The 14,635-nt window shown below is 68.5% G+C and overlaps 3 protein-coding genes across 8 annotated transcripts; all 3 read right to left on the bottom strand.

Annotated features, from left to right (window-relative positions):
• Nucleotides 1–297: 297 nt before the first annotated feature.
• On the bottom strand, nt 298–3,700 carry TAGLN (transgelin). Its single transcript, XM_040534155.1, has 5 exons — nt 3,550–3,700; nt 1,726–1,925; nt 1,452–1,629; nt 1,241–1,343; nt 298–966 (listed from the first exon to the last, which is right to left on the bottom strand). Exons 2-5 carry the CDS (start codon nt 1,903–1,905, stop codon nt 825–827), a joined length of 603 nt encoding a protein of 200 aa, XP_040390089.1. The 5' UTR covers nt 1,906–1,925; nt 3,550–3,700; the 3' UTR covers nt 298–824.
• LOC121058525 lies at nt 1,932–3,579 on the bottom strand. 3 transcript variants are annotated; one of them, XM_040534152.1, is made up of 3 exons: nt 3,448–3,573; nt 3,224–3,388; nt 1,932–3,183 (listed from the first exon to the last, which is right to left on the bottom strand). In XM_040534152.1, exons 1-3 carry the CDS (start codon nt 3,469–3,471, stop codon nt 2,218–2,220), a joined length of 1,155 nt encoding a protein of 384 aa, XP_040390086.1. In that variant the 5' UTR covers nt 3,472–3,573; the 3' UTR covers nt 1,932–2,217. The 3 variants fall into 3 exon arrangements, with proteins under 3 accessions (XP_040390086.1, XP_040390085.1, XP_040390087.1); XM_040534151.1 differs by having other exon boundaries at nt 1,932–3,388; nt 3,448–3,579; XM_040534153.1 differs by having other exon boundaries at nt 3,224–3,540.
• A 987-nt stretch (nt 3,701–4,687) lies between the features above and the next one.
• SIDT2 (SID1 transmembrane family member 2) lies at nt 4,688–11,963 on the bottom strand. 4 transcript variants are annotated; one of them, XM_040534146.1, is made up of 28 exons: nt 11,721–11,963; nt 11,076–11,197; nt 10,805–10,966; nt 10,652–10,697; nt 10,471–10,572; nt 10,311–10,394; nt 10,055–10,166; nt 9,888–9,953; nt 9,667–9,760; nt 9,447–9,502; nt 9,235–9,246; nt 8,983–9,054; nt 8,825–8,899; nt 8,526–8,588; nt 8,128–8,249; nt 7,963–8,036; nt 7,796–7,862; nt 7,577–7,650; nt 7,346–7,469; nt 7,142–7,259; nt 6,939–7,075; nt 6,747–6,855; nt 6,541–6,617; nt 6,341–6,387; nt 5,921–6,026; nt 5,674–5,784; nt 5,485–5,598; nt 4,688–5,350 (listed from the first exon to the last, which is right to left on the bottom strand). In XM_040534146.1, the coding sequence occupies exons 1-28, from the start codon at nt 11,913–11,915 to the stop codon at nt 5,288–5,290; spliced, it is 2,604 nt and encodes an 867-aa protein (XP_040390080.1). In that variant the 5' UTR covers nt 11,916–11,963; the 3' UTR covers nt 4,688–5,287. The 4 variants fall into 4 exon arrangements, with proteins under 4 accessions (XP_040390080.1, XP_040390082.1, XP_040390081.1 ...); XM_040534148.1 differs by lacking the exon at nt 8,526–8,588 and having other exon boundaries at nt 11,721–11,962; XM_040534147.1 differs by lacking the exon at nt 9,235–9,246 and having other exon boundaries at nt 11,721–11,962.
• Nucleotides 11,964–14,635: the final 2,672 nt, after the last annotated feature.

The following is a 14,635-nucleotide window of genomic DNA, read 5'->3' as shown; positions in this document are numbered from 1 at the left end:
TCTCCCCGAGCCGTGACTCCTCTGCCCTCCCAGCGCTTGCTCGCTTTGGGAACCCGAGTCACCGAGTGCCCAGGGCTGGGGGGATGCTCTGCTGGGGGCCAGGGCTGCTCCTGGCAAGGGCCGGAGGGGTTGGAAGGAGGAACGGCAGCGGCTTGGGGTGGGGAGGGCTGAGCCCCCCCCCCCCCGGTCTGCACCATCCACGTCTCCGGGGCTTCGGCTTTCCTGGCGCGCCCGCAGGCTGTGCCCGCGGGACCGGGCGCGAGGCGGCGGGCAGGAGGAAACCTCGGCACGCGGCGCTAGATGAATAACCTTTTAATTTTGACAAAAACGAAGTACAAAACCGAGGCCAATTTTCTTTTCTCCCCATTCGCAAGGATCTCTGCGAGAGTGGCGCTTGGCTGGTGCGGGGTGGCGGGCGGGCAGGGTGGCTCCGGGTGCTGGGGCGCGCGCCCTCCCCGGGGAAGGGCCACGGGGCACCCGCGGGTGCCCGCGAGCGCGGCTGGGCGCAGGGGGGACGGGACCAGCTGGCGGCGGGGCTCGCAGGAGTGAAGCGGGGAGCGTGCGAGGCCGGAGAGGAGAGGAGGAGAGGAGAGGCCGCCCGGGAGCGGGAGCCGGAGCGAGCGCGGCGGGGCACGGCTGGGCTGCGGCTCGGTGCCGGTCGTGGCGCCGGAGGGGTCGTTTGGGCTGGCTGGCTTTTGGTTTTAAATAAATACCAATCGGTGGGGGGCGGCTGGAGTCGCCGGCGCCCCAGCAGCTGCGGCACGCGGGGCTGGAGGGAGCGAAGACGGAGGTCCTGGCTGGGGCTGGGGGAGGCGGGGGGCTGCCTAGCTGATGATCTGCCGGGGCCGGCCGTAGCTCATCCCCGCCTGTGATGCGCCCTTGTTGCTCCCCATCTGTAAGCCGATGACGTTCTTGCCCTCCTTCAGCTGGCTCTCGGTGAACTCCCGCTTGTGCTCCTGCGCCTTCCTGCGGGGCGGAGGGAGAGGCCATGCGGCACCCACCCCTCCACCCCCCCCCCCCCAGCTGCCGGATCCTTGGATCCTCGCCCTGGCATTGGAATTCCCCCCATTCCCCTCCCCAGGGCCGTAGCCCCAGCCCTCTGCTCCCTGGGGCACCCAAGAAGGGACCGAAACCTCCCGGGGCTGCCGCTGGGCAGCGGGAAGGGGACGGCGCCAGACCCAGCCGGGTCTTGGGGGGAGCTGGCAGGCAGGGGGCGGGGGCGCAAGGGTCCCCCACTTACTTCATGAACCAGTTGGGGTCCCCGTGGTAGTTCCCGTCGTTCTTGGTCACCGCCAGGCTCCCCAGGGCCATCAGCGTCCTCTGCACCGCCGCCATGTCCTTGGCTGCCGAAGGACAGCAGAGTGTGAGCGCTGGCATGGTGCTGGCAGCCCCGGCCCCCTTGTAGCCCCCCCGCCTGCAGCCCCCCGCCCGCAGCCCCCCCCCCAGCACACCTTCAAAGAGGTCGACGGTCTGGAAGATGTCTGTCTTCACCACGCCGTAGTCCTCGGCCGCCTTGAGGAACTGGGCGATCTGCTCCATCTGCTTGAAGACCATGGTGGGGGGGCTGTCGGGGATCTTGACGGGCTTGGAGCCGTCGGGGTAGAGGCTGTTCACCAGCCGGCTGAGGACCTGCGGGCAGAGGGAGGCTGAGCTTGCCGCACAGCGCCGCACAACACCGCACGGCACCGCACAGCACCGCTCCCACCCGTCCGGCCCCGCACTTACGATGCCGTTCTTCAGCCAGACCTGGAAGCCCAGGCGGCCCCGGTCGGGACGGCCCACGCTGGCCCCGCACTGCGCCACGATCCACTCCACCAGGCGGTCCTCCAGCTCGTCGTCGTACTTCTTCTCGATCTTGGACTGGACGTCCCTGCTCATGCCGTACGCCGGGCCCTTGTTGGCCATGACTGCGGCGGGCGGGAGACCTGGGGCAGGAGGGGGGGCATGTGAGGCTGCGGGGGTGCTGCCTCCCCCTCGCCCAGCACAGGGCACCCCGTGGCATCCACCTCCTGCTCTCCCCGTGCCAAGCAGGTGCTGTTCGATGCCAAACGGCACATCCAGAAATGAGCACACGGCCGCGATCCTTGCGGTGTGCCCAGACAGACGGTTCCCATCCCGGCAGAGGTGCTTTGTCCCTGCTCTCCAGCTCAGGGTGCGCAGCACCTGCTCAGCCTGCTCAGCCACCAGCAGGTCCCAAGGGTGCCAACGTCCCCGGCATCAAGCAGCCGGTGGCCGTGGTGCGCCTGGAGCAGCCGCACTGCCCGGAAAGTGCCCGGGAAGGAACCGGCACGACTGGAGAGCGGAGGGCTCTGGGCAGCAGGGCTGGGTGCCTGGGGCACAGCGGGGTGCCGTGGGGTGGCCACGGCTCTCCGTGTCCCCATGCCCGTGCCAGGAGGCCAGTCCCCAGGAGCCGTGCCCGTGCCCTTGTAAGGACATGGTGCGGGCAGGGACGGCGGTGACCGGGGCGGGCAGCACCGGAGGGTGCCAGGAAGGGTGCCAGCGGGGAGAGGTGGTGGGGAGCCGGCAGCCAAGCCCCCCGCCGAGGCGGCCTCGCTCCTCCCCACACGGCTCCTGGTTGGGTTTGAGCCAGCCGAGTGCCGGGGCTGAGCCGTGGAGGAGCTGCGTGCCCGCGTCCCCTGAGCTCCCCGGCCACCGGCTCGCCCCGCGCACCGGGCAGATGCAGCCCGGCTCCGGCAGCACAGCCCCAGGATGCGGCAGGGCTGGGTGCGGTAACGCCGAGCCTGGCTGCTGCCAGCGGGGCGGGGAGCCCCCAGCCCCGGGGTTCAGGCAGCAGTACTGCATGAGTCCCCCGACAGGCTGTGCCCAGTCCCGGGCACGTCCCCGATGCCGCAGGCAGCGCCGCTCGGCCGTCACAGCTCGCCTGGCCACGGGGCACTGACCGCCAGCCCGTGCCCACCTCCTGCCCTCATCGCCCCCGCACTGGGCTGCGCCCCTTCCCGCAGGAACGCAGTAACGGGGGGCTGGGGCTGCTCCGAGTGCTCCCCGAGTGCCCCAGGGCTGGGCAGAGCCAGCGCCCGCCCCAGCTCTGCTCCCGTGAGCCGCGGAGCCCCGGTGGCAACGCGGTGCTGAGGACCAGGGGCAGCAGCGCACCATGGGCAGTGTCCCCAGCCCATGGAACTGCATCCCTCCCCGTGGGAGCGGGACCCTGACCCGGGGAGCAGCCTCCCGATCTGGGGAGCATGATCCCATCCCAGGGAGCAGCATCCCAATTTGGGGAGCAGCATCCCAATTTAGGGAGCAGCATCCCAATTTGGGGAGCAGCATCCCAATCCAGAGAGCAGCATCCCAATCCGGGGAGCACGACCCCATCCCAGGGAGCAGCATCCCAATCCGGGGAGCAGCAACCCCATCCCGGGGAGCAGGACCCAATCTGGGGAGCAGGACCCCATCCCAGCGAGCAGCATCCCAATCCGGGGAGCACGATCCCATCCCGGGGAGCAGCATCCCCATGTCCCAGGGGCTGGCATCCCGAGCGGGGCACCCTCCGTGCCCGCCACCCCCCCCCACCCCCCCCGCAGCAGGACTCACGAGCGGCTGCTGACGGAGGCGAGGGGCGATGCTCTGCGCGGGAGCCGGCGCTCTGCACAGTTAGGAGGCCGACGCCGAGCTAAAAGGCCGGTGCCGGGACAGTGATGTCAGCCAGCCCGCGGCCAGCCCCCCATCCCTCCCTCGCGGGGCGCGCCAGCCCCGCAGCGCACCCTGACTCCAGCCCCGGCACCATATTTGGGGAAAGACTCCGAAAAGTGGTGACTAAGGCCCGTGCCGGAGCATTCCCCGCGTGCCTCAGCCCCGGCAGTTTTGGGGCAGGGAGGAAGCGGGGCCCCGGGCTCTGATGGAGTAAGTCCTTTTATAGGCAGGCGCTCGCCGAGGTTTTCTGCCCTGACTTCATGGCTGGCTTTCCCCTGCGCTCACCGCTGGGACGGGACGAGCGGGGCTCTGCGGGGCTGGGGGCACGGGGGGGACCCGAGCGGCAGGGACAGGCCACGCGATGGCTGCGGTGTGTGCCGGGGGGGCTGCTGGGGAGCAAAGCGAGCCAGGGCGGGCCTGCACAGGGTGGCGAGGCCTTGGGCATCCTGCGGGCGTCTGGCCAGGGCACAGGAGTGTCCCCAAGAATTGCTCTGCCCCCGTCGAGGAGGGCAGGATGCGGCCAGGCAGCCCTGGTGCCAGGTGGGGATGCGACAGGGACCCTCAGCCCCGAGGACCCGCAGCCCCCAGGACCTCACAGCACATCCATGGCTCCGTCCCCAGCCCTCCCCGGCCCCCCCGCAGTACCAGGAGCTCCAGCAGGACACAGCCACAGCTCCAGGATTGTCCCCACAGCCATGGGAGCCCAGGGGCTCAGCGAGGGGGCACAGCCCCACGACCCGCAGCCTCCCTGGGCACCCCTACATCCACGGGTGCGCTGCCTGCCTCCCCAAACCCCCCCCCACCCCAAACCCCGCTCCCAGCAGCTCCCAGCCCCTGGGGCACAGCACCAGCCCCACAGCCTGGAGGGGGGCAGCCCTGGGGGGCCTCTCAGCTTCCCAAGAGGCGAGGGGGAGGCTGGCGGAGCAGCAGAGTGCGGCTGACACCCAGCGGCAGCGCGGGCAGCCCCGCCGAGCCCCCCCCCCGGGTGCAGGACGCGGGGTGCCCCAGCCCCGGCCCCGCAGGAGGAGGCAGGCACGGGTAAAGTGCAGACACTTTAATGGGAGCCGCTTCCCGGCACGGCCGCCCGGAGCACACCCGCGCAGCCGGCTGCAGGAGCAGCGGACGGGAGGAGAAAACCGGCCGGCAGCCTCGGCGAGGGGCTCGGCAGGATGCGGCCCCGCTGGCCACCCCGGCACCGGGGTGCGAAGGCATCGCCGCCGCGCTCCGCTCCCCAAAACTGGCAGTAGGCACTGAAGGTCCCGCACCCGTGTGCGTATGGGGCCGCGCGTCCCAGCAGCAGCAGCAGCAGCACCTTTTCCAGTGTCACTTGTCACCACGGACGGGCGCCACGGGGGACAACACGCGGCCACGCAGCCCCCGGTGCAAGAGAAGGGCCAGGCCACCAAAGGGGGTCCCCAGCCCCACTTTCGGCTAAGACACGTGCTGGGCAGGCCGGGGGGGGGGGCCACAGGCACCCGCTGGGGACCCAGCACAGTGAGGAGGAGGCACGGCGGGGAGGGGACGGAGAGGCTGGCGGACCCCCAGCACGGGCATGCCTCCCCGGGGGGCTCCGGCCGGGCTTTTGGCACAGCCCCGGGCGGCGACACCGCGGAGCAGCGGCCCCTCTGCTGCCGGGCCCCTAGAAGACGTAGATCTTGTCCCGCTGGACGCAGTCCAAGTCATCGTCCAGCGTCAGCAGCACCTGCGGAGAGGGGAGCGGAGGCGCGGTGGGCCGGGGCTGCAGGCAGGGCCGGGAGCTGCGCCCCCTCACTGAGCCCCTGGGCTCCCATGGCTGTGGGGACAATCCCGGGCGCTGTGCGGGCGGGCGGCACCTACCAGGAAGGAGCCGAACATGGCGATGGAGGAGAGGAAGTGCCAGATGTCGTGGTCGTCGAAGAAGTCGAGCAGGATGCAGTCGCGGTTGTGCTCCCGAGACTCGGCCGGCGTTTTCTGTCCGGGACAGGGCGAGCTGTCACCGTGCCCACCCCGCAGCCACCCCGCGCCCCGCGCCGCCCGCCCGCCTACCTGCCAGGTGCTGAGCCCCTGGAAGAAGAAGAAGAGGGCGAAGCCCCAGACCACGGAGGTGCCGATAATGCAGAGCAAGGGGATGAGCTTGATGCGTTCGCCGCTGCGGAGCTGGAGGAGAGGCCGGGGTCACCGTGCAGGCGGTGCCCAGCAGCCCCAGCGAGCAGCCTCCGGCTGAGCACCCCCAAAACGCCCGTCCCCGGTGCCCTCCCCGCACGGCCGGCCCGGGGCTGGGCTCCGCTCGCACCTTCATGATGATGTAGAAGGCGAAGTAGAGGAGCAGGTTGCAGATGCCGATGGCCAGCAGGTAGGAAGCAAAGTCATTGGGGTGGACAATGAGGCCGTAGGCAGCGCTGGGGAGGCAGGGAGAGGCAGCGGGGTCAGCTCAGCCTGGGGTGTCCCCCCCCGTGCCCTGCTGCCCCCCCGAGACCTGCTGGCAGCTCTCCCAAGGGCTGCTCCTGCAGGGGATGGGGCGGTGCAGGGGGACGCTGCGGTGCCGCGGGTGCAGGGGCCGTGCTCAGCCCACAGCTGCCACGAGCTGGGTGTCCTCAGCCCGGGGGCTGGCCCGGGCCGGGGGGAGCAGGGCAGGGGCAGCAGCGGGGATGGGGGGGCCTGGCCGTGGAGGAAGCAGCGTGGGGGCCTCGCCTGCCCCCAGCTCCGCACTTACAGCGACCAGTTGATGATGTTTCCCATGACCAAGAGCACCATTCGGTCCTGCGAAGGGAGACGGGACGGGGTGAGGAGAGGGCCTGGGGGGCACCCGGCCAGGCTGGGGAGGGTCTGCTGTGTGCCACGTCTCAGCACAGCCCCAGGCCGGTGGCCAGCAAGCTCGCGGGCAGCGACGTCCCTTCCCCTCCCATCACTCACCACGTACATGGGCCCGCTGCACTGCCGGACGCAGTCCGTGTACAGCACGTGCAGGATCCTGCGCAGGATGCCCGAGTCTGCAGGGAGAGGGGAGGTAGTGCTGGGGGTCCCGGAGGTAGTGCTGGGGGTCCCAGAGCCAGCCCCTGCCCGTCCCAGCCCTGCCCTGCTTGGGGCCAGGCCCCCAGGTAAACCCACCCAGCCCTCACCGAGCTTCCAGCGCCCCATGTAGTAGAGCTGGGTGCTGAGCAGGAGGGTGGCCACGATGTGGATGACGGAGAAGACGATCCAGAAGGCCATGTTCCCTTTGCCGAAGACCTGGGGGGAGAGAGGAGCGGGCAGCGGGCTGGGGAAGTGGCCACCCCGAGCCGTGCCCGGCCCCGCCGCGCGCCCGCACTCACGACGCCGACGACGGAGAAGAAGATGACGACGGCCAGGCAGGCGTAGGCGCTGTAGGCGCTGGCGTTGATGTCGGGGTGCCGCTTCTGGTACAGCTTCAGCATGCAGAGCCCGGCGATCATGTACATGAAGGAGGTGTCTGCGGGACGGCAGCGGTCAGCGGGGTTGGGGGCGGCCCCCGGCGCGGCGCCAGGGCGGCACTCACCGAACTGGAAATTGGTGTAGTTGGGGCAGACGTGGTAGCAGGCGCTGAGCAGCCCCTCCATCATCAGGGCCGTGCCCATGGCGTAGAAGAGCCCAAAGTGCTTGGGGATGCCGCACTCCTGCGGGGCCAGAGAGGAGGGGAAGGGGCGCTCGGAGAAGCCGAGACCCCCCCGGGCACAGAGCCCCGCGGCCACGCGTCCCCTACCAGGGCGTGCGTGTCGTTGCGCATGAGCGCCCGGTTGTAGTTGATCTCCCGCTGCAGGATGATGAGCAGGAAGAGCAAGCCCAGCAGGACGTAGCCCAGGTTGCTGAGGATGTTGTTGAAGGCGCTGCGGGAAGCGGTTCAGCCCGTCAGTGCCCCGGGACACCCCCATCCATCCCCCCGCAGCCCTGCCCCACGCGCGGGGCACCCCGGCTGCACGCCCGCCGCCCCTACCTGAGGTTCCCCAGCGGGTGGGCGCACAGAAAGTTGTAGTAGCAGATGTCCTGGTTGCCGGTGACGTTCACCACCTGCAGGCATGGCACAGTGAGAGCGGGAGGTGGCAGGGAGAGGACACAGGGGGACACCCGGGGACACAGGGACGTTCCCATCGCGGCTGGAGAACGGTTTGGGACAGCTCCCCGGGAACGGGCCGGGCACCCAGACCCCGCTCACCGTCTGGTAGGTGATGACGAGCTGGATGACGGGGAGGGCATAGAAGACGGCGATGGTGGCGATGTTCCTGGGGGGGCACAGCGGTGTCACCAGGGCGCCCTGCCACCCGCCGGGGGCACCGTGGGGTCGCCGTCCCGAGCCCCCCCACCCGCACCTCCCCTGCTCACCAGAAGTAGATCTGGTATTTCTTCCGCAGCACCCGCTTGTCCTTGCGGGCCAGGTCGGCCACGCAGAGGTATTGCTGGAAGGAGAGGCAGGGTCGCAGGGGGGCAGGCGGCAGGGCAGGGCTGGGCGCCCCGGCACGGCCCCGCGCAGCCCCGACGGGGACACACCTTGGTGCGGATGACGTTCTTGTCGTAGTCGATGTCGGCCAGCGTGTCGTAGTCGTCCTCCTCGACCGAGCTGAGCGAGTCCAGGCGGGGCCGGCCGGCCACGTTCTCCAGCGACCGCTCCCCTGCGCCAGAGCCGGGGGGATCAGCGGTGCCAGGACCACAGCACCCCGCGGGACCAAGCCCTCCTCGCTGACACCAATCACCCCCAATTACACCCGCGCCTCCCCTCTAGCTCAGCCCGGTCCTGCCCCGGGACTCGGCCGCACCGGGGGCAGCCCTGGGCCGTGCGGGGCTGGGGCAGAGCGGCTGCGGGCACGGCGGGGGCTGCGCCCGGGGCAAAGCTCGGGGCAGGGCAGATTGGTTTGATTGGACCGTCCCTGCTCAGCACCAACATCTACCCATAGCAATGCACAGCTGCCTCATCGGGGCGGAGGGGATGCGCCGCTTGAACTGGTCCTGCCCTTCAAAGGAAAGCGAGAGTTACTGGGGCAGGACAGGGACCCAGCGCACCGCCGGCACCTCGGGAGGCTCCCCGGCACGTCACCAGCCGGTGGTGCCCACCTGGAGACCCCAACACGGGCTCGCAGGGAGGGACAGGGGCTGCCAGGGGACGGAGAGAGGCAGAGCTGAGCTGCCACCGGTCGGTGCCCTCGCCCTGGCACGTTGGCTCCGCGGCGCAGCGCAGCGCAGGACTCACCCACGTATCCGTAGGGGACCTCTGTAGAGCCCATGCTGCCCGAGGCGGCCTCGGTGCTGCCGGAGGAGCCGTTCTCTGGGGGGAGGGACAGGGTGGGCATGCGGCACGGCCACCGGCCCCCGCGGGCAGGGAGGTGAGGGGCAGCGCGCGGCACTCACCGAAGGAGCCGTAACCGTAGGTGTCGTAGGGGACGTGCCCCAGGAAGGAGTCGGGGATGCTGTGGGAGTGCCCTGCAGGAGAGGAGGGGACGCACAGCTCCATCAGCCGGGGGCAGCCACCAGCAGCACCCCCAGCACGGGGCTGTGCAGCCTTTCAGTGCGGGGCAGTGCCCTGCGCCCCTGCCTGAGGCTGGGCATGGGGGCACGGCCCGGGCAGCAGCTCGCACGGACAGAGCAAACGCTGGCACCTACCCAGTAAAGATGCTGGGAGTCGCCAGAAAGTCATGGAAAAAGAGAGAGAGACTCAGTCAGGCGCCCAAGGCCCAGCTCAGCTGCGTCAGCCCCAGAGCGGAGAAGCCAAACCCCAGGACATTCCCGTCCCTGCTTTTTGGCCTTACTTGAAAGGGGAAAAAACCCACCAACCCCAGGGACATCCCCTCGCTGCCGCCCCCAATACCCCTCACCCGTGTCCAGGCTGGGCGAGTCCATGGCTGCCAGGAGCCCCTTCCTCCTCTGCTGCCTGCCGAAGGAAGCGGCCGTGAGCAGCGCCGCAGGGCGGCCGTGGTGCCGGGGCTGTGGGTGGCACCGCTCCGTGGGGCAGGGACAGGGGCACGGCTGCCACGGGCGCAGCACCGGGAGGGGAGGGGGTGGTCGACAGGGGCTGGGGGGCCACAGAGTGCTCACCGGCAGCTCTCCCAGCAGGCGATGAGCAGCGTGAGGACATAGAAGGAGAGGAAGATGCCCAGGCAGAAGAGCATGCTGCTCACGTACGCCTCCGCTGCGGACAGAGCCGGGACGAGGCTCAGGGCGAGCGGTGGCCCCGGGGACCTGTCCCGGGGTCCCTGCAGCACCCCGCAGCTCCCAGCCGCTAACAGCGCCCGGAGCAGTCTCCCACCCAGGCTTACAGGTTATGGCAGGGGACACCATCACCTCCAGCATCTTCTGCCGGTTGTGTTGATCCACGGGCTCATCTGCAGGAGGCAAGGGCAGCGGTCAGCTCTGCGGGGTGGGGGTCAGCCCCGTGCCCAGCACCGGCCCCGCAGCAGCAAGCCTCCCCCCGCCAGGCGCCTACCTGGGGAGGTGTGTTTGGAGAGGGGGTAGTAGGGCAGAGCCCCCCCGCACGCCTCGTCCTCGGTCTTCACCACCACCACCACGTAGAAGCTGTTGCTGGGGAAATCCTTCTTCTGCAGCGGCCGTCCCGGGGCGAGAGACAAGGATCAGCAGCGCCGGGCCGGGCCGTGTGGGTCCCTGTGGGGCTGAGCCCCACGGCCGGGGCCTGTCCCCACGCTAAGTGACACCGGCCGGCAGCGGCACGGCCCCGCGCCCACCTGCACCGTGATGGCTGCCTTCTTGGTCATGGTCTGGTACATGCCGATGAAGGCCACGTTGTTGTCCAGGTCGTAGACGGGGCACTGCGGGGTGCAAGGGGCAGTCAGCTCTGCTGAGCACCGCGGGTCCCCCGGGGGAGTCCCCAGAGGCCAAACCTACCAGGATGTCCTGGATGGAGATGACGGAGCAGGGGAAAGCCATGGCCGAGGTCACCTTCACAATCACCGAGTCCACTCCCTCGGGGAACTCGTACTTGAAGTACTGGGGGGAGAAGGGCACGTCGCTGCCCGTGCCGCTCCCCCCGGCGCGGAGCCTCTGCCCTGCCAGCCCAGCCCCTCACCTGCGGCTGCGATGCCGTGGCATTGAAGCTGAAGGCTTCGTTCGTCCTGCGGAGAGCAGGGAAGGAAGGATGAGGGCCGGCCAGGGCAGCGGCTGCCCGGGGAGGAGCAGCCCCGGGTGGCAGCGGGCAGGGAGACGGGGTCGGGCCCCTCACCGCAGCACGAAGTTCTCCACGCGGGTGACGCGCAGCTGGTAGGAGGCGTTGAGGGACAGCGTGGAGACGTCCACGTAGAAGTGCTGGGTCTCCACCTCCGCCTTGGTCTGCGGCTGGCACAGCGTGCGGCTCACCTCCTGGTACGCGTACTTCCTCTGGTACCTGGGGCAGGCAGACCCCGCCGTGCCGTGCCGTGCCGTGCCACCGACCCCTGCCCACCCCGTGCCCACGGGACCCCCACCGGGGGGTCCTGAGCCCCGCCGATACTCACAGGCCCCGTAGGATGAGCGGCACCTGGAACGAGACCACCGCCTCCTTCTGCCTCACCACGAAGAGCACGGGCAGGTCCTTGTGGTCGGACAGGACGTTCACCGACACCCGGACTCCCTCTGTCTGCGGGGACAGCGCGAAGGCGACGCTTTGGCCGGGCAGCAGCGCCCCGCTGGATGGACTTTGCTCGGCAGACACGTTGGCCCTTGCTGATGGGGGGACGCCGCCCGTCTGCTGTCCCCAGGGCGCCCGGCTCCGCTGCCACCCGGGGCAGGGTGACGCGGGGCTGCACGGCCACGCTGGTGCCCGGGGCTCCCTGGGGTGGCAGAGGCACTGCCTTGGGCCGACTCCTGGGTGCCCAAATGGGGAACGCAGCCCAAAAGTGGGGACGCAGCCCAAAAGTGGGGACACTGCCCAAAAGCGGGGACACTGCCCAACAAGGGGAGCACAGCCCAAAAACAGGAACGCACCGCAACAAGGGGAACACCCCAAAAACGGGAACGCACCGCAACAAGGGGAACGCAGCCCAACGAGGGGAACGCACCCCAACAAGGGGGAACACCCCAAAAACGGGAACGCGCCGCAAAAACGGGCCCCAGTCCCCAAAAGGCCACCGCGAGCCCCCTCGGGCCGGCGCCCCGCTCACCCTGTTGCGCAGCACGGTGTGGTTGAAGGCGTAGATGTTGAGCAGGTCGCCGTCCACCCAGTCCGAGTAGGTCCTGTCGAAGGTGGCCTCCTTCTCCTGCACCCGCCGGCGCTGCTGGGGCTCGGGCAGGGCTGGCGGCGGGGCGAGCGCCCACAGCAGCGCCCAGGCCAGCGCGGCGGCCCCGGCGGGCGGCATCCTGCCCGCATCCCCGGCTGGGCTGCGGCGGACCGGGGGGGGGGGGGGACCGGGGAGGGACCGGGGGCGGACCGGGGGGGTCAGCCGGGGCGCGCCGGGGAGCCCGGACCCATGGCGCGGGGGGCGAGGCGGTGCCGGTGCTCGGTTCCCGGTGCCCGGTGCGGATCCCGGTGCCCGGTGCCCGGTTCCCGGTGCGGATCGCGGGGCCGGCGCTCGGTGCCCGGTTCCCGGCGGCAATTCCCGGTGGCGGTGCGGATCGCGATGCCCGGTGCCGGCGGCAGTCCCGGTGCCGATGCCCGGTGCCGGTCCCGGTGCCGCCCGCCGGTAAACACGTCCCGGCGGTGACGTCAGGGCCGGGCGGGGAAGTGACGCGCGGGCGGCGCCGACCGAGGGCGGCCCCGGAGCCACCGGGGGGAGCGGGGCCCTGGGACGGGCGGGGGGGGCACGGGGACGGGCCGACAGAGGGAGAGACCGACAGAGGGAGAGACCGACAGAGGGAGAGACCGACCGACAGACCGCCGCAGCCCCGGGGCGCCCGCGGGCCTCCCCTCTCACCCGGGGGCCTTACAGCACGAGGGGGCTGGGGCTGGGTTCTGCTCCTGAACACCCCCGATCCCAAACGTCCCGCTCCTACACGCCCCCTGTTCCTAAACCCTTCCCCAGCGCCCCGAGCCCCCCCCTGGGCAGGAGCCCCAAACCCACCGCCCCTGCCCCAGGTCCCTGCCCGACCCACGCAGGGGCGCGGAGCTTTATTTCCGCAGGTGAGGGGCTCCGGGCACCCGTCGGGCGCACGCTGCTTCCAGGGTGCGGGTTGGAGGCTGGTGGCAGCCGCGGCGTGCTCGGGGCAGAGCCAGAGCCAGGAGCTGAGCTGCAGCTAAGGCCCGACTCCCGTCCAAGTATCGCCTCCGCTGGACCGACTCGGAGGTCGATGCTGGAGCGACGCGCGCTCCCTGTTCACGTCAAGGCTTAAAAAGAAATCACAGAGCAATCGGAAGCAAGCTAATACCTCCTGTCTGGGGCCAAAACACCGGCTACCTCCACTTGCGGAACATCACGTAGAGCTTCAGGTACAGAAAAATTCCGCATCGCTTTGAAACGGTGGTGAAAAGAAAGGAAAACACAGGAACAAACAAAACCCAAAGACTAGAAGTAAGAACGGAGACTAAACGAGAAGTGAGGACCCAGACGAGCGCGACTCCAAATACCCACGGGAGGGAATGCTGCGGATTTACCTGGTGAAAGGCTTCTCTGTGGAAGCTCCCCCCGGACCCAGCAGCACCTCGGCAGCCGGCCCGGCGGGGCCCCCAGCACCAACGGGACACACGAGGCAGCCAACACAGGGAACGGGAGACGCACGCGCACACACACACACACGCCGGAACACGTTGGGGTGAAACATTTACATTTATATTGAAGTATGCACTAGACAGAGTGAGTTCTACCAGTTGATGCTTTTCTTTTTTTTTTTTTTTTTTTTTTTTTTGCCAAAGCAGAATCACAATTTCTTCCTGGGAAGGTTCGAGTCAGTGAGCAGAAACAGGGCAGCGCCTCCGAGCAGGTGGGGAGGCCGCTGCCTCCTCGGAGGTCCCCACCATGTGCCTGGAGCGTCACCCCCCTCCTCCCCAACAGGTTCCCAGACACTTTTTTCTGTCCTTTCACATCTTTTCTCTTTGCTGCAATAAATAGGGAACTGGCAGTGCTCGCAGGCCACTGTACAGACAAGATACCAGGCTTCAGCACAGAACTGAAAAATGCAACTGGATTGTTTACAGAAGGAAAAAAGCCCCAAAGGGCCAGTTCTTTCACAGCCAACCATTAACAATGAAATAATTCATGCTGGCCGGGCTGGGGCAGCCCAGCCCAGCCCCGATCCCAAGGGACATCGGTCGCCCAAAGCTGCAACTGAAGCTTTTCTATGCTTCCTTTGGTGAGGCACTGGGTTTTTAGTATTTGCTCAGCGAGGAGGCACAATCCCTCCTTGCCCTCACACAAAATTTCTCAATTTCGCGCGGGACAGTTTCTCACTAGACAGCCCCAAGCACAGCTAAAGTCTCATAGGAGAAAAAAAAAAAGCTGTCCTTCCTTTCCTTGTGCAGCATCAGCACCTATCCGTGACGGTTACGGCAGCCGAGGAGGAGGGCTGCGAACACCGAACCAAGCACAGAGCGTGGCACCTCAGCAAGCCAAGCTTAAGCAGAGCCCCAGCAGAGCTGCCCTCGGTCACGTTGCAGAGGAGCCACGAACCTGCCCAACCTCTCTCCTTCCACTCAGCGCCCCGCCGAGAGCGGCTGACTCACAGCCGGACACAGCCTCAGTTGCACGGGTGCTTAGTTGAGAAGTTAGAGCTTTTTATTGGAGGACACATTCCTGGTTAGCGTCTCTCTAACCAAACGCAGTGACAGCACGGAGGGAAGCAGGGATGCATAGATTAAACTATCGCACTGCCTTCTTATAAAAGCCTAGAAAGCTGAAAAGCTCGCAGGGAGTAGGGCGCTTTATCCCTCCTCCCTAGGGGTGTGTGTGTGGAGGGGGGACAATAAATCTTTTCCCCAAGAATCCTCCACTGCAATGGACTTTCAACGCCTGATTTTACACTTTTTCTTACACCGGCTTCTCCAGCAAGCATCTACTCAGAAGCGTGGATACCTTTATCTTAAAGCCCCCTCCGCAAGGCAGCAGGGCTACAGAGTGCATAGGCTGAGCGGGGCGTGGGGAACAGC

The sequence above is a fragment of the Cygnus olor genome, chromosome 22 (assembly GCF_009769625.2).
Source record: "Cygnus olor isolate bCygOlo1 chromosome 22, bCygOlo1.pri.v2, whole genome shotgun sequence".
Lineage (NCBI taxonomy): Eukaryota > Metazoa > Chordata > Aves > Anseriformes > Anatidae > Cygnus > Cygnus olor.
This window is presented reverse-complemented; position numbering and strand designations above follow the sequence as displayed.